Source organism: Phoenix dactylifera, chromosome 18 (genome assembly GCF_009389715.1).
Source record: "Phoenix dactylifera cultivar Barhee BC4 chromosome 18, palm_55x_up_171113_PBpolish2nd_filt_p, whole genome shotgun sequence".
Classification (NCBI taxonomy): Eukaryota; Viridiplantae; Streptophyta; class Magnoliopsida; order Arecales; family Arecaceae; genus Phoenix; species Phoenix dactylifera.
The window spans coordinates 4832157-4849925 of NC_052409.1; the positions used below are offsets into that span (position 1 = coordinate 4832157).

Here is a 17769-nt window from a genome sequence, read left to right on the forward strand (position 1 = left end):
CCACCCACCCATAAAATAAGCAAGCAATAGCATTTATGATTAGGAAAAAGTAGATAATGCATTGTACCCCATAACTGTCATAAAAAAATTCTTTTCAACACACCTTGCTACAAGTTTTATAAACCAATTTTAGTACCGCCCTTATCCAATTGCACAGTGTAGATGGACGGCATAAAAGTACGAAGTGCCCACAAATCATGGCTCCATTTGAATTCTATCCTATACTTTTTGTTGCCTATCCAAGTCCACTTAATTCCTAACCTTTAAGCAAGAGCATAAATGTGTTGAATTTGGTTGGGATCCATGTAAAGTCTAACCCAATTCCAGTAAGATAGATCATGTTTGGATTTATATTTAAATTTTATTCCCACATCCAATATTCACATTCTCTTTGATGAATTATTAAAACAAGTATACAAGGGCTATAATTTTTCGTTTGCCTCCCTTTTTTTTATTGATAAATTATTTTGCCATATAAACTTTCACAAAAATACAAAAAAGTTGATGATTAAACCATCCAAAAGACCTCTTTTCAATCTCTACAATAAATATTTGTAGGGCCCTAAAGATGCTGACAATTTTACCAAAAAAAAAGATGTTGACAATTTTAACCAATTTTTTTAAACTTTATTTATATTATGGATTCCTCCAAGTTTAGATTTACAGGATTTTGTCAAACAAATTCAAAGATTTAGATTTTTCTTAAACAAATTTTATTCATGACTTTATATAACAATAATAATAATAATAACGATAATAAATAATAGTAATAACAATATAGATATGAACATTTTTTATCTAGACAAAATTTATCATTTTCAAGTGGGTTTGGATCTTATCAAATATCCAAAGTTCTAAACGTATTGGTTCACATATGTTTACAGCCCAAATTTTGTTACTAGATGCCATTTCTAGCTATGGTGTTCTACAAATCGTTATGAGGTTGCTCTTAGACGTAGCAACTGAGGAAGTCGATGATTTAATATTTTAATTCCCCGGGCGCTCACGTGCCGTCCGCCTGTCCCTTCCCGAGAATATCGCAACAAGTGGCAGCCGCAGATCCCACCCACACCTTCCCCTCGCCTCCTCTTAACCCCCAACCCTAACCCCTGGTTAATCTCTCCAACCCTTTTACGCTTCCAGACGCGCCACGTGTTTGAACCAACGGTCCAGCTTCATCCATGGACGAATGCCTCCTCTATATAACCACCCAAAACCTTGCCATTCTGGATCACGCCAGCGCCGGAGAGAAGCCCTCGGAACCCTTGAAACCCTAACCCCAGATTTCTTTCTGATCGATCGGCGATGGCTCAGAACCCTAAGGTCTTCTTCGACATGGCGGTCGGCGGTGTGCCGGCCGGCCGGATCGTGATGGAGCTGTTTGCGGACGTGGTCCCCCGCACGGCGGAGAACTTCCGGGCGCTGTGCACCGGCGAGAAGGGCACCGGGAGGTCCGGCAAGCCGCTGCACTACAAGGGGTCGTCGTTCCACAGGGTGATCCCGGGGTTCATGTGCCAGGGCGGCGACTTCACCGCCGGGAACGGCACCGGCGGGGAGTCGATCTACGGGTCGAAGTTCGAGGACGAGAACTTCGTCAAGAAGCACACCGGGCCCGGGGTGCTGTCGATGGCAAACGCGGGGCGCAACACGAACGGGTCCCAGTTCTTCATCTGCACCGCCACCACCTCGTGGCTCGACGGGAAGCACGTCGTCTTCGGGCAGGTGGTGGAGGGGCTGGAGGTCGTCAGGGCCATCGAGAAGGTCGGATCCCAGAGCGGGAGGACCTCCAAGCCCGTCACCATCGCCGACTGCGGCCAGCTCGCTTAGATCGATCCATCGATCTCCCCCTAAATCCCCCTCACCCCTTCTGCTCATCGTGCCAGTTGAAATAATCTGCTGATCGGTTCGTCGTCGTTCCCCTTCTTCGTTGGATCGCGTTTGATGTCGTCATCTTATCTTTGATGTCTTGGAGTTCTTATGTCATGATCTGTGTGTTTTGGTGGTGTTTTCTTCTTTCGCCGCCCTATCTTTTTTTACCTCTCTTGTATTTTATGGTTTATCGTGTCTGCTTGTGGGGGAAGAGAGCTTTATCTGTAAGACTCTTTTTTACCTGAGTACCAACGGTAATAAAGTTATCCTTTTACAAGAGGATCGTGTTTTCCCCTTCCTTTCTTCGATTGAACGGTTAAATATTGCAGTTTTAGAGATTTCCATGCCTTCATTGCTGTGAAAGTGGAAATTAGGGTTTCGATGCTCAAAAATCGCTCCAATTACCATAAAGATTGAATTTAGGGTTTGGATTTTGGACGATTCCAGATCTGGATTCGGTTTGGGATTTGTGTTTGTGGTTTTGAAATAGAGACGCGGTCATTTAATTTTCTTTACTTCGATCCGATCGGAAGCTTAAAACTGATACATCCTCATGAAGCAATTATAAGTAAATAAAAAGAAATTTACTCTCAGTTGAATGGTAGTATAGATTTAGGATCTTATTCGTGAGATCAGACACAATCCGTGCATGTCGATGTTGGATCAGATCCGATTCCTCAAAAAATTTTAGTCCAATCATGCAGAAATATACAAACAGATTCTATAGCAATTTTATTTGGATTTGATTATATCTATATCCGATCTCAAAAGGTTTATTAATCAACCCAAAAAGTGAAAAGGGGAAAATAATAGCCTGCCTCGCCCTCTGATATTTTCGGTGCGAGAAGTCCTTGGCCTTCGCTTTGCGAGGCGATCGGAAGGAGAAAAGTCACGCATGTGACATTTGGGTGGGGCCCTGGGACACAGATATATAAAAAAAAAAAGTACCAGCAACTGATGGTCATCTTTTTTTTGGTTGCCCAATGGTAGCGTTAGAACTACGAGACCATCTTACTTTCTCTGCACCTTCCTTTTTATTTATAATAATTTTCGATGTACTCTAGAGCCTACGAGACTATTCTATGTTCTAGAACAATATAATCTATCGAGCTGCTAAAATTTTAAAAAAAAAACAAAAAAGCCGGGCTTGAACAGGCCCATATGACACTAATGTGATGACAATGATTACAAAACAAAAAATTAGGTAGCCAGTGGCGCACCGCTTGAGGTTATGTACTGTTTAAACATTAAAGATTTGGGTCTATGGATTAGAGCTATCTGGCTATTCCTGTTAAGGGTGTTATCATCTTCTTTAGCTATTTTGTTGTTTTCGTAGGCAAGATTCTCTTCCTTTATCCAATTGCGAACTCGTAGCTTTCATTTATCGGCCTTTTTTTTTTTTTTTTTTTGGTGAATCAACTGTTCATATTGCTCTAATATGACCACAACCAGCTACATCGGAAGCAAAAAAACTAGACAAAGCAGAAGAAAATGAGAATTGCTAAGTCCAGCAAACGAGACGATCCAGTCAGCAACTTGATAGCCCAACACTTCCGTAACATCCGTCACATATTGCCCAGAAGCGGGTACTCCACTTCCTCCTACCCCTCCTCTCAAAGACGCGCGATCAACGAGACGAGTCCTCCTCCAGAATGATGCAACCAGCCTATAAAACATATCTCGCATAAAAAAGCCCCTTCCATACTAGCTTTCAAGAGATCAAATAGCTTTCCTTAAGGGAGGAATAGATTCCTTTTCTAAATAATGCTATTCGGATACTTTGGTTAAATTGTTGGGAATCAAATAGGCCCTCAGAGTACATGAGGAATACAAAATCACAGCAGAGCAAAATTTTTTTACATGCAGCTAATAACCTGTCCTACGAAAAATAATTCACCTTAAGACATACAACCCACCGTTCTACCTTAAAATGATTGCATCTCAGTAATCTCTCTTTTCTGCCTTTTTTTTCTTTTTTGTCCTGGAAGCTCAAACCACCTAAAAATGATTGCATCCTGATCATTTTCAGAAAGAAGAGTTGCTAATATAGCTATTTAGCATGTCTCTGGGCACAACTAGGACAGGGACTTACAATCTAATGGAACGAGATTGATTCCTCTCGAGCAATCTGAGATGCTACAATTATATGGCCTGCCTGAGTGGCTCGATGAAAGTGCGAAATTGATGGGCATTTCTGAATTTATGAACCACAGTATTTCACCACAACAGTCTAACTTGCGAACAACTATGTACAAAGAAAACATGCCTTGCAAAATTGCCAAACAAATTATTCACTGGCTGGCTGGCTATGCCGTACCCTCTGCAACGACGGTATCCAAACTTGCCTGCTTCAAATGTAAAAACTGCAAAAAAATAAACTCATCTCAACTTCAGCTCCATGAAAGAATAGAATGAAGTGCCGAATGGAACGACTGTAGCCCCTCTGTTTTCACCAGGCGCCTACAAGAACATGGCCCATGTAGACTTCTTTGATACAAGATCACTTGACGTAATCTGGAGAATCTGAACTTAGTAACATCACAAAATGGTCCTCCTCAACACTCTTCAACGTATCAGCAGATCCTCTATTAATGTACCAAGATATGGAAGCTGTGTCCAGTGGCCAAAAGGCAATGCATTAGAATAAAACATGTAGAGTAAAAAATCATAATCTCTTTGTAAAATATGCAAATAAGCATTCCTGGAATCATGCCTCCAGCGGCCTATACTACAAACTATGAATGATGTGTTTAGTTTTAGCTAGTTGCCATTGGAGAGGTACAAGTTTTCGGACATTATTTAATCAGAGCATATAAAAGCTTTCTGAAATATTTCAAGGAGGATGAGCTAGAACTTTCAGCTGTTAAATGTTGGTTTCTATGGACAATTAAGTTCAGAGATATTGCAGCCAGGAGGGTGACTTGAATTCTAGAGATGCACAACAAACTCTATAGAAGTGATAAAAAAGATTTGACTAGCTCTGAAAGAGGTGTAACATTTATGAGAACAGGATTGTTGTCTAGTTAGGGCATACTTTTCTGAAGACTGACAAGGTAATTACAAGGGAGTGTTCCATCCAGATAAGCGAAATCATAAGACAGGCCATGTGGATAAGAGTTTTAGTCAAAAAATGAGAAAGGAGTCCCAGACTTGGGGCAACTAGCTACTATTTCATAACAAAGCAGGTTTGATGAGCAATCTTTGACAAACCATATCCATAATCCAAGGGAGGCACTCTCCATGGCCTGGACATGGTGGCTCCATTTTGTAGTTAAAGGGGAAAAAAAGAAACAAAAAGTAGGGCAAGAGAGAGGATACAAACCCTGATCCTAGTCCTTCTAAAGATTTTAGAAGCACCGTTCAAAACTGGTTCCATAAAATCAGTTCTGCATCTTAATGCTATTGCAATACTCATTCTGTCCATACCTGCTGTAGGAGCCATTTCCTGCTCTCTGGCTGTGTGCAATAAGACTGTCCCGGAAAGAACTGTTATAAACCCGCACAATTCAGAAGCTATATTGCTTACATTTTGACCAGACCAATCCTGTAGCCATTAAGAAAAGGATAAGAAACAAGACTTAACCAAAGCATTTCGATACAAATGTACATCCAACATTAGTCAAAGCATACCTTGAACATTATCGCACTTGCCACTATTGTGAGAGTAGTAAACATGACATAGTAAATTGGGGAGACAATTGCTGTATTGAAGGTATCGAGTGCCTGAGGGAGGTAACAGATAAAATTCATTAGATTGTAAAAGATGCTGATACTCGCACTGATAAATCTGCATAAACCATCGTTGCAAACAACAGGTATGCCATCTAACGAGCAATGGACGTATTTTTGTCAAGCATGCATTCCAAGAACATAATCGATCTATTCCATTTGAAACAGGGTGATTCCTATCCATGGCAAGCTAGGCAGAATCTGATAAAGAAAGATTGCCAAAATATTGTTAACAGCTCCTTTGAAGTGCAGTAACGCTACATTGCTAGTACAGACCACTTCATTGCTTAACTGATTATTCCTTTAACCACATGTCATCGACAAATATAACTATAATTAATCCATCTTTTGGGAAAAAGAGAAAGATTGCCTCTCTGTCCATGTAGCATCCTTGTGGTTTGTGACGGCGCCCAGCATTTATAAACAGATTTAATGCATGTTAATTGTTTTTGTAGAAAAAAAGTGGAGCCAAAACTCTAATTTCAAAATGTAACCAACATGGTTGTAGATTTATGCACCTCATGAAGATACACGAGCTCAATTACATCATGGAAAGTTAAAATTCATTATGTTAAGAACAAGCAGCACTCCAGGTTCTGGACATCAGAAGTATCAGTCAAACCAACATATGCACCAAAAGGGATTCTGATATGCTAATGTACAGTCAGAGAATTAATACCCTAGGGCAATGAACTAGTGTGGACTCATTAAAGCTACAAAGTTCATACAGCTCTAGCAATTGCCCTCAGCAACACAGCATGTGGCATGAGAGCTTATATAGAACTCTTGAAATACTTTAATCAAATATACAATGCACCCAACCTTACATGCTTCATCATGCAGGCATATTTGTGGAAAACAACTGGATGGAAGAAACAGAAAGATGCACAAAATAGCTGCAAGATTTTTAGTTATGGAGTGGTGCTGATGCTTTTTCCTATTTCCGCGAGTCAGCCTGATCCATGCGTTGATCCTTCTATAGTAAGTAGGAAGACAAGATCGCAAGGGAATCAGTAGTTCCATGCCTTCTACTTAGGCAACCCGAATCCGCGTATATTTGTGGAAAACAACTGGATGGAAGAAACAGAAAGATGCACAAAATAGCTGCAAGATTTTTAGTTATGGAGTGGTGCTGATGCTTTAGTAATTAATTGAATGGCAATTGACGGAAAAACATGCTGCAGTGATGTTCTGGGATGATTTTTATAAAGGCATCGAAAGAGTCTTAATAAAAAAAGAGAGGGAAAATTTGTTGAACAATACCAACTCGTCACACCGGTAATAATGCTGGGAATTAAAGAGAAAACATGCAGAAAAAAAGGAAGGTGGAAATAAAGTTTGTATTTCCCAGGACAAAGTAAGAATTCAAAGTAGTAGAGTACAAGGAAGGAAATAGAAATAAAATTAAGAGGCTTTGAAGGTAGCATAGTTAAGACATTAGAAATGATATTAGGCCATGTGGAATAAAGGTCAGATAGGGCATAATATATTTTGACTGAAAAATTTGAAAAAAAAATGAATAGATCAAAGAGAGAACATTGTGCAAGTTGTACACACAGAGGTGAAGTTGTAAAATAAATGCCAATCCAATATAGATGCAATGGCACTTATTAATCAAGGACATTAAGAATAACTAAGATATGGATTTCAGTTGTCATATATCTGGAAAGACCAAGAAGTAGTAGTATTGCTGGGAATAAAGTGACCGTGAATTGATTTTGTAAGTACAATTGGAGAGACCAAGGAACTCATCATATGTCAGAATTACCAAAGAAGGAAAAGTAGTAGGAAAAATGTGAGTAAAAAATGTATTTCTGATCAGAAAGGAATTAGGAACCAATTTACAAAATGAAAAAAATGGTTTCTCTTTAAAAGAAAAGAGGAAAAGGATGGATAGGAATTGTAAGTATATTTTTATTTGCTTTATAGTAAATCATACTTACACCAAATGGCAATAGGCAGCGACTGAGATAAAAGTAAACACAAGGAAGTTGAAGTTTGAAAATGCAAATAAATATGAAACATAGAGTGATGTATAAGTCAAAACATGAATGATGCATCAGTCTCATGACCAGATAAAGGTGATGGGCTGGTGCTGAGTTGAGAACCATTTATGAAGAAGCTCAAGTAAGGGAATATATCATGAGTGTATGCATTTGTGAATGTGTATATGCATACAAGTGTTTGCGTGTATGTTGTAAGTAAAAGGTAACAGAACTGAAAGTTATGAACATTATGAGTCACCAGTAAAAGCTAAAAAGGCGATATGCATATGTATACACTTAGTTTTAAGCTTATTTAGGGTCATGGTTTCAATAATGATGGCCTTAACATCATGAGAAGTTCAAATAAGAAATATAAGAACAAGATTTTTCTCCGTTCTAATATGACAGTCCAATTGCACATCTTATAAATTTACCATTTTTCTACAAGATAATAAAAGTTATTACTATGGAAGGTGAAAATATTGTAAACACGTTACAGTCGAGATAACAAGCAAAATAAATCAGTTGCATGTGGATATTACATCAAATTTAGCAATTCTCGACAGAGGAATGATTCAACTACTTTCATAATCGAAATCACAACCATAGATAGCAAGGTTTAGAGCCTGCTAAAAAACTAATATCTCCTGCAGCTTGCCACTTTTCTCATACTTGTAAATTGGTTTCTACAAAGAGGAAATTGCATATCTCTCAAACAAGGATAATGAAAACTCAAGAAAGTTACAGATTTAAGTTCCAAATGCTGTTAAGTCGTGGGTTCGAGATAGTTTTATTGCTTTCAAGATTGGAGGTGGCCCTACAAACAATTTTGATAGGTCAGTTCTTGCTGAATTGACGTCACTAATCTCAAATCCAGAAACGTTGAGGCACTTCAAACTAAATTCATCAAATCCACCTCTTCATGTTGCAGAACTGAATTGTGAAGGTGCATGTAGAGGTAGCGTATGTCTGGTGATGGCGGTGTTATAAGGAACACCATAGGCAGATTAACTTTTACATCCTTTCATGGGTTTGAATCCAATGTTTCCAATGAAAAAAGTGCCCTTCTTGATGTTTGGAACTTTGCATCCAAGGAGGCTTTTCTTCTATCATTTTGGAATCTAACACTCAAAATCTGAATCAAAGCTTCGCTAACTGGTTCAGAAATTCGGATTGCTGACATTAAATCTATATGGTGGTTCAATACATTTAAAGAAAGCAATTTGGCTTAGGATCGTACTGTAAATCTAGCTTGTGATACCCAAGAAAGTCCTGTTGTCAACTCTTTAACCCACTTCCAGCTGTCACAAAATGTTCTTTAACATCGGATCATATGGGCTTTCGGTGACCTAGGTTCATGTTTGTTAAGATCTCCCACTAATAACCTAATGGGCTTTCTTTGCTATTGTTATATTTATTTTTTCTCTTTTTAATCCTCTTTTTATTTAAATAATCCATGCTAAACACTCACCCAGGACACAGGGTTATTTTTCTTAAGAAGAAAAAAAAAAGATAGAGTATAGACAACATGTAGAGAGAGAGTTGCCGGTAAAACTGATTTCAGCCATGAGTATATATAAAGCAGGCCATAGATTATTATTATTATTATTATTATTATTATTATTATTATTATTGAGAAACTAGAACTAAAGCAAGTAAGAAGTAATAATACTTTATGGTATCATGTAGAGCCTTCCATGATAAAACAAATTAATTTTGAAAATAAAAGTCTGCAGATATCGCCCTTGACTGAATGTCATTAATAAAGGACCATCATCTGGCATGATATGAAGCAATTATAAGTAGTCATATTCTAATTGTTATATACTGCAAACCTGGATTCAAGCAACCAGAGATAACCTCTGCAAATATGAACAGAACGAGACAAACAAAAATAAATAAATCAAAAGATAATCACCTACAGAGACCTTAGACTAACGCAGACATCAAATATGAATAACAAGATCCAACAAAATGCACATTGTAGAAACCTTGTTCAAGTAGTTCAATTGAGCGATGACACAAACGACGGCAACTGTGACAAATAGCCATGTCTGTGGATAAGCAATCTGACTTATTCCCTCCAATGTAAGTTTTATTGCAATTCCAATGGCCTTGATGCTAACAACCTGTGCACCCCATCAAGCAAAAAGAAATGGAGCTTGAGAATAGAACAAGATAAGAAGAAAGTTTTTACCACATTTATGGGTACTGAAAATTCTGATAACTGAGTGCATGTGATTCCCAATAATCAGCTCAAGGAGAAACAATGTACCGTCAGTGAGCCCGTTAGAGAGCAGATGCCAAGGTAAACTAATATGTTGGTGTGTCCATAACGAGGTTCAAAGTGTAATACCAATGCCAATACAATTGATAATGCAGCTCCAGAGTAAATTAAAAATGCTGCAGACAGGACAAATGCAAGAAAAGAAATTAATTACATTACAGAACTGCCTAGGTATTTGACAAACAGTATAGTGAAGAAAAATGAGAATCATTGTCCATGATACCAGGTTGAGTAGCCAGATTCCAAATTTCTTCTACAGAACTCAGAGAATGCTCCTGAGGTGCGTGAATTACGATAACAACTGAACCGACGATACAGGATACACACCCCAAAACACCTAGTTTCTGTAATCGTTCTTTCAGCATGAAGTGTGCCAAAACAGCACTATTTAGCCCATCATCAAAAATATAAATTCTCAAAATCAGTAGGACCCAATTAGATATATTTAACACAGAAAAGTGTTTTTTTTAGTTTTACCTGACAATAATACTCAATGCACCAAGAGGAGTTACAAGAACTGCAGGGGCAAAAACATAAGCCACAAAATTTGCCACCTCTCCTATCATCACTGGTTGTAAAGAAACTTGACTTCAGACAAAGAGATTTTGCCCCTCTGACTACCAATATTTTAAAAAAAAAAAAAAAACATGTGAATATAATAAGTTATGACTCAAAATCTACAAATAGCTTACTTGTTAGCATGCCAGCCCACCACAAAGGCTCTAATAGGTATGCATACCCTCCAAAACCTACAGTATAAAAGGAATAAGGCAATAATTAGAAAATAAAGTTCAAAACGTATGGGAAAGAAATGAAGTCTTGCTAGAAAAATCACATAGAAGATCAAAAGATTTTGAAAACCAGCAAGTTACTAGATGGAAATAACCCAATGTATTGCATTTTTTTTTTCAAAGTTCATGATGATTCTAAGCCAAAGAAAGTAAATAAAAGACAACAAATGAAAGGAGAACATCAATTTGGTATTTTCTAGCAAGACATGATGTTTACCTAGATAAAATTTGCTTACTCCTGCAGCACTAAACAATAAGATGGAAACAAAGATGTGGCAGTTTTTCTCTGACACCAACCCAAAATTTGAAGCTTATAAAGAACACGTAAGGCAATTGTATCCTCACACCACCTCAACCTCATGAGAGTATGTAAGCCACAATGAAAGAAAATAAGGATTGGAAGTTTCCAACTTGAAGAGCAAGGGAGAATGGTTTAGGATGATATGGACAATAAGTAATGAAGAATCAGGTTCACCATTTAGGCACTGACCTTTCCTCAGAAAAGATAAGGTACAAACAGGGTGAGAATTTGGTAGTCACAAAGAATGTATAAAGTTCCAATAACAAGAAATTAATAACTTCCAAGTTATCAGATACAACAACTAAAGCCTACCCAGTTAAGAAACTTTTCTTTCGAGAGATTATGATTTGCAGCTGGTTTCTTGTTGAGGAAAAAGAAATGAATATAGCTTTGATTACTTTCAAAATTTTGGTTTCTAAAACTGCTTGTAACATATGGCACCTTTAATATTTCATTTTTATGTGAATATCTTATTTCATTGACTATTTCCCCTTAGGATTGTGGCACATAAGAATTGGAAGATAAACCACAGCCTAGGTGCCTTGCACTCCTAACTCTTTGTCCCTTTTTTTTCTGTTGGCCTCTCTGGTTTTCTTCCACCTATTATGCAAACCAAAGATGCAGCTTTTCCAGCTATATGCACATAATTCAATATAAAGTTTGGAAGGTGCTTATTGTTGATAGGATCAATTTTCTTGAACACCTTCTTTATCATGATACCCTCTCTCCTTTTCCATTTTCTAACGTTGATAGGATCCACTTTCTTAACATTTCTTCTTCAGCTAAATCTTTGTCTTTTCCCTTAAAATTTGCAAAAGAGAGCAAAAAAGGGCAGTAATATCTATGGAACATAAAGTGGGTAACATCCTATAAAGTAGAAAGACATTTGTGAGAATGGTTTTGGCTTGTCACTAAGGCAAAAGATGAATTATGAGGCATGGCATAATTTAAAAAGAAAAAGAAAAAGAAAATCAAGATCATGGAATCTCTCCACAAAAACATTGCATGATACATATACTCCGGATAGAGATTAAAAAGTTGCACTGGTCTTTTCCAATGAGATTTGCTTGAAAGCATGGAAATGAAGAGAATGGAGATGAGTTTGCCCTTCATCAATAGCCAGTTAAGGTTGGTTCTTTTCATCAATAACCAACATTTTGCATGTTTTGAATATTTAGAGTTAAGCACATTTGATGCATATAAGAGGAAGTATTAACTATTATGATCCCCATCGGTTTCAACTATTTTTTATTATTTTATTTAATTTCTCTTCATGCTCTCCCTGCCAGAGAAAGGATTAAAACAAGAGTGTTTATGAGAGATGAGACTGTCAATACAGTTATGAAAATTTGAGACATGTGGAGGTACCTTTTTCTTGGAGGGTCAGTGGGAGCAGAGGCTGGAAATATGGAGTCAAGGAGCCAATATTTCAACAAGAAAGTATGTGCTATGATACTAGAGACAGTTATTAAATGGGAAAATGGTTCTTTCCTTAACCTTAACGAGGACTCTCTTATTTGTGACATAGTTGAAGGCACATGCAAGGAGAATGGCATAAGTCTTTCGCTGTTGAGGTGTAGTTCTAATGAAATGAGGGATTTCCAACCGGAGATTGTTAAAAAAGAGATGAGAGAAAGAGAAGGAAGGCAATGACAAATTCAAAGATACGTGCAGATAGCAGTTGATTGGTATAGATAGGCACTTAAGACAGTGTTTGATTCTTAATTATTAGATCATTCTAGCTCCAATTGTTAGCTTGAAGATGTTTGAGTAAGAGAGGTATTAATCAAGCAGACATTACCATGAATCATGTCTATACGTTTGATGACGATAAAGTTACTACATGGAAATATCAAAGTTTTCATATCCAAATCACTAGCCACATAGTTAAAATATGTTTGAGAACAATAAAGTAACACCATCAAAATATCAACGTTTTCATATCTAAATCACTAGCCACTTAGTTAAAATCAAGATTACTTACTAGGGTTTGGTATTACATTAAGAAGAGTAGCTAAAATGAAAACCTCAAACATTGCTGGACTGAATTGATCATAGGCATTAGCTATACAGAATTGAAATTGTTTCCAAGGACTTCTAATCTCCAGAGCCATTTCCTTTTGCAAGATTAGTCTCAAATCTCCACAAAGATCTGGACTTTTCATATTAAACGGTAAGAGCATAGGGAAATCAATGTATAAATTTTAGATTATATTGCAAGCTTTATAAATTTCTTCCAAGAGCAACATTAAATATGAGGAACAATAAGCCATCAAGCAAGCTTGAAATCTATATTATAATACTCAATAGGCATTAAACACATAGAGTTTAGATTTTTTTTCCCCATTGAATATATTCTTCTATCCCCAAATCATAAAAATAGGAGCACGAGATCTAGGGTTTCTGACCAGCAGAGATGCCGAATCTGCCGGCGCGTTTGAGCCCCTTCTTCTTCAAAATGAAGCTGGCGCCGATGAACGCGCTCGACACCACGGCCAAGATCAGACCTTTAGCGTTGTCCGACACCCGCGTCATCGACTCCATGCCCCTCCCCTTCTTTCCCTTCTATCCCACTTCTTATATCTTCCGATCTTTCTCTAGATATCTTCTCTTCGCCTTTTCCAGAGACAGGGGGGGAGAGAGAGACAGAGAGAGAGGAAGGAATCCGGCGACACAAAAGGCGAGAGATCACCCGCGAGGTCGAAATCAAACAGGGGCGAGCTCCAAATCGAATTCCCCCTCCCGCCTCCAGAATTTGAATCACAACCAGAGAAAAAGATCGGCCCTTTGTCGTCTTCTAATCTAGGCGGAGAGAGAGAGAGAGAGAGAGAGAGAGAGAGAGAGAGGTAAAAAAATGTGGGCAAGGAGAGGTGGAGGAAGCGCGAGGGAGAGGTGGCGGCGTTTGGCGTGACCGGCTGTCTCAAGACCGGTTTCCTTCTGGTTGCGTCCGTGTAACGGTTTCCTTCGCAGCCCAGCTTCAATACCCAACTCCGACAATTCTACCGCGTATCTTATGGGCCCCACGAGATCTTTCAATCATCCCACGCCATCTGGTATGGGGACTTTCTTGGGTTTCCACTTGGGCTTCGTATCTCATATACTCTTATTAATTAATCCTTCGTATCTATACTCGTATTTATTAATCGATTCAGCTCACCATAAAAAGAAAAAAAAGGTGGACGTTTGGTGATGGAAACGGAAGAAGGGAACGGCTGTACTACCAAGATGGTAGCACGGTTGGAACAGAACTAAAATTTAATCAGAGTGGTCAGGTTCGAAACGTACGTGCGTCAATTAAATGTGGAGATCGGATGCTCTCTGTCTAGTTTATTCGGTGGAGTAGCCATCTGATCTGCCGGTATTTAGGTGGTGCTGGTGTGACGTACTCATACGTCAAAAGAGCTGCCATGTTGGTGGGGCTCCCTACGAATGGAGAGAGTATGAGTAAAATTTATCTATTCGTATCGAATATTCTCCGGTGGAAAAGAGCCCAACGGAGGTATGAGTAAAATTTATCTATTTGTATGAGAAGATCCTCCTCATCCTCTATCTTTCCTTTCGTCTAAGCGCGCGCTCAAAATAAAAAAATAAAAAAAAAATAAAGGTTGGAACTTGGGTGGAAAGTGGGAACACGCACGACGCAGGGTGCGGCAGGTGGGTGGGGCCGACCTCGGTGACGTTAAAAAAAGAGCATCCGCAGCTGGGCCCCGCTCGCGGGGCCCCAAGCTTGGCATTTTTACAAACAACAAAAGCCGAGTTTGGCATGGCGGGAGGAGGATACGCGAGACCGTAGTTTAAAATAATGATGTTGTAGCATTAGTTTAAGAGAGTGGCATTATAACTATTATATAATGTCAATATAATGATTTCGGTCACCTCCTAATTATGTTATTGAGATAAAAATATATAAAAAAAAGATAATGATCATTTTATATTATAAGCAACTATCATCATTTTTACTCCTACTTTTTTAAATAAAATATCTTTTTTCCAAATTTTAAACTTCTCTTCTAGAAATTCCTCCAAAAATGATAGTATAATGGTAAAAAATGTATATTGTTATTTAATAAAAAACAAAAAAAATAATACCACTATTTTTTTGTTATTGTCGGTTATCATGCTACATAAACATATATTAACAGACTTGATGGATTTTATTGGTACAAGAGTTACAATACATTTTTAATCTTGGTTGCAATCTTGTAATTGTTCTTTTTGCACACAAGGTAGTAGAAAAACTGGGTTATATTTTGCTTGCAGGAAAAAAGGATTTGCTTTATGAAAAAGCAAAAAATCTTCTCAGATGCATTTTCTTAAATAAAAATTCCATAGACAACACTCTATGTGCATTATATTGATCTGGTTAGATAGAAGAGAGAAATTTCTTTAATTTATTCAACTCTAAACTTTTAAAAGAAATAAAAAATAAGAAAAGTATGAAAGTAGGGTTGAGGTTCCTATTTCTTTCTTCCTTTTAAATATAGGCTAGATTCCTCTTTTAATTAAAAGAGGTTAAAACTCTCACAAAATAATTGTTATTAATAGAAAATTATTTTTAAAAAAAATCTGGAGCGAAATTTCGACTTTTACATCAATATTATTTTCAACCATCTTGTCTAATTCTTCACAAGATATGAATTACAGCCGGTCAAACTCTCTCTAAAAAAGAAACTATTACATTGAGTGGTCTATTTGGAGGCGTAAACGTCATTATATAGTTTCAAATGACATAATATCATAGATTTCGAAAAGTTACCTCAATAGAAGGTCATGATGAGAATTATGGCCACCAAAAGTCTTAGACACGTAATTTAACTTCCTGTGCGGTGGATATTGTTTCAAATTTGATGATTTTTTTAGATCATATGCAAAAGGGCCTCGTGTCATGTTATTTTTTCGGACAAAGCATATGTCATAAGAGACAATTAGAGCTAATAAAGATCCTAATTAGTTTCAATGAAAAGAGATATGACCAGTCCCTCCGTTCTTGATTCTCCTTCCTATTGCTCTCAGCAACTTTGACAAACCGCCAGAGAACACATATCTCCTCCACGAGGCGCCGAAGATCTCGTTGGAAGGAAAATAGTAATAACATGATTAATCACAAAGCATGGAATCATAGTAGAGAAAACAAATGCATGCTTGTTAATCTCTTCATAATCTTATTGATGTTGAATCTTTCAAACAAATGGCAGTTGACTATGAACTTAATAGGAAGTAGATTTAAAGTTTTGTAGCTGCGAGAAAAGATGAATCTTGACTGAGTATATATGGTCTCGCCCACATTGGACTTCCTACATAGTCTAATATAGGACGGGTTTAAGAATTTGCCCCTCTAGCTAAACTCGATTATAATATATATATATATATATATATATATATATATATATATATATATAATTTAATAAATATATATATATATTGTCAGTGGATTTGAGCCCTAGACTTTAAAGATATATAATCTCTACCCCTACTAGTAAGCTGCAAAACTTATTTGTATTTAAATTATTTGCCAAATTATTTATATATATTTTTAATTGATATTATTTTCCTACATTTTTTTTTTTGTAATTTTGGATCACGTACCTAACCCGACCTGAATAGCTCAATCCGAACTTGAGCAATTTTCCCTCAGTTAATCTTTACTAGGATCGGGAAAATTGAAAAACCATAGCTCTTACCCGAATCCATTTAAAAATCTACTATTCGAACCCATCCTAAATCCGACGCAAAATTTGCCTAAAAATTCCAAACCCATCCTATAAAAAAAGGGCAAATCCATCGACTAAAAATTGCTCAAATCTTACTATACAGTAAAAATTAAAGGGTATCAAAAGAGGAAAAGTGGTAAGGGCTATGGTTTTCTTCGATGTCATGTGAAATAAGGAGAGGTAGCAGTTATAGAAAGATTAAACTTCTAGGCACTGATAAACGATCAGGGTTGTTCTTTTGTGTGAAAGAAGGATTCACTTTCCTATGCATGAATCTACCACCGGAACATCCACCGTATAGTTCTCAAAGCACTCCAAACTCCATCCTTCATCTATGTGCACAAATCTCTAAGCAATCCGTAGATGATCCAACAATGGATCCGTATGATGGAAGGTGAATCCTTTTTCATACAACTTGATCCGCTGATAAAATTGAAGTTTTGGATATTACGTGAAATGGTTGAGCGTGAAACTAAAATGGATCAGTAAATGGAACGAGGATCTACGAATAAATTCCAAAGGATCTAAGAGTAATTTTCTGCTATTTTATGTGTTTGGTTGCTGATATTGCCATTCGTAAAATTGTGTACTCACATATAAGGTATTTATTATTATAAGTTGTGGTGTTGTTGGTTCCTTGTAGTCAAGTTTTTCTCTCAAAAATGGTTGATTCTTCAATTTATACTCATATGCATTCTCTCTTGTTTGTGCTTGAAATAGAAAAATTTAGTACACATAATATATCATGCAAGAGAATGCTTAATTTGCTTGGTTTTAACCCTATAAATTTCGTAACGAGGGGTGGCGATGAAGTCAAGTTAGACTAGATACAGGTCGGATCATATATAGGATAGGTCAAAATATATCAACTTGAATTCGACCTGTTTATTAAACAAGTCAAAAATTTAAATTCGAATCCGACTATTTTATTTTAATAGGTAAAATAACTTGACCTATAATATGTTGTTGAATAGATTAAACAGGTTAAGCATTGCCACCTTATCATAACAGATCCATAAAAAATTGTACTTTTGGTTTTTGAGAGTATATGTTCACTTATTTCTACCACTTCATATATCACTATCAAAGATATAGT

At 37.1% G+C, this 17769-nt stretch overlaps 2 protein-coding genes across 4 annotated transcripts; one reads left to right on the top strand and one right to left on the bottom strand.

Annotated features, from left to right (window-relative positions):
• Nucleotides 1–1221: 1221 nt before the first annotated feature.
• Nucleotides 1222–2155, top strand: LOC103714064 (peptidyl-prolyl cis-trans isomerase). The gene has a single exon (XM_008801198.4). It carries the CDS (start codon nucleotides 1306–1308, stop codon nucleotides 1825–1827), a length of 522 nt encoding a protein of 173 aa, XP_008799420.1. The 5' UTR covers nucleotides 1222–1305; the 3' UTR covers nucleotides 1828–2155.
• On the bottom strand, nucleotides 2029–13905 carry LOC103714065 (probable magnesium transporter NIPA6). 3 transcript variants are annotated; one of them, XR_003386946.2, is made up of 10 exons: nucleotides 13371–13905; nucleotides 10563–10619; nucleotides 10348–10438; nucleotides 10094–10254; nucleotides 9859–9986; nucleotides 9575–9712; nucleotides 5500–5592; nucleotides 5296–5413; nucleotides 3962–4479; nucleotides 2029–3867 (listed from the first exon to the last, which is right to left on the bottom strand). XR_003386946.2 is itself a non-coding variant. In XM_008801199.4 (9 exons), the coding sequence occupies exons 1-9, from the start codon at nucleotides 13504–13506 to the stop codon at nucleotides 4370–4372; spliced, it is 1032 nt and encodes a 343-aa protein (XP_008799421.1). In that variant the 5' UTR covers nucleotides 13507–13905; the 3' UTR covers nucleotides 2029–4369. The 3 variants fall into 3 exon arrangements, 2 of the variants coding, with proteins under 2 accessions (XP_008799421.1, XP_038971405.1); XM_008801199.4 differs by having other exon boundaries at nucleotides 2029–4479; XM_039115477.1 differs by lacking the exon at nucleotides 13371–13905 and adding an exon at nucleotides 10879–11042 and having other exon boundaries at nucleotides 2029–4479.
• Between the last annotated feature and the right edge of the window lie 3864 nt (nucleotides 13906–17769).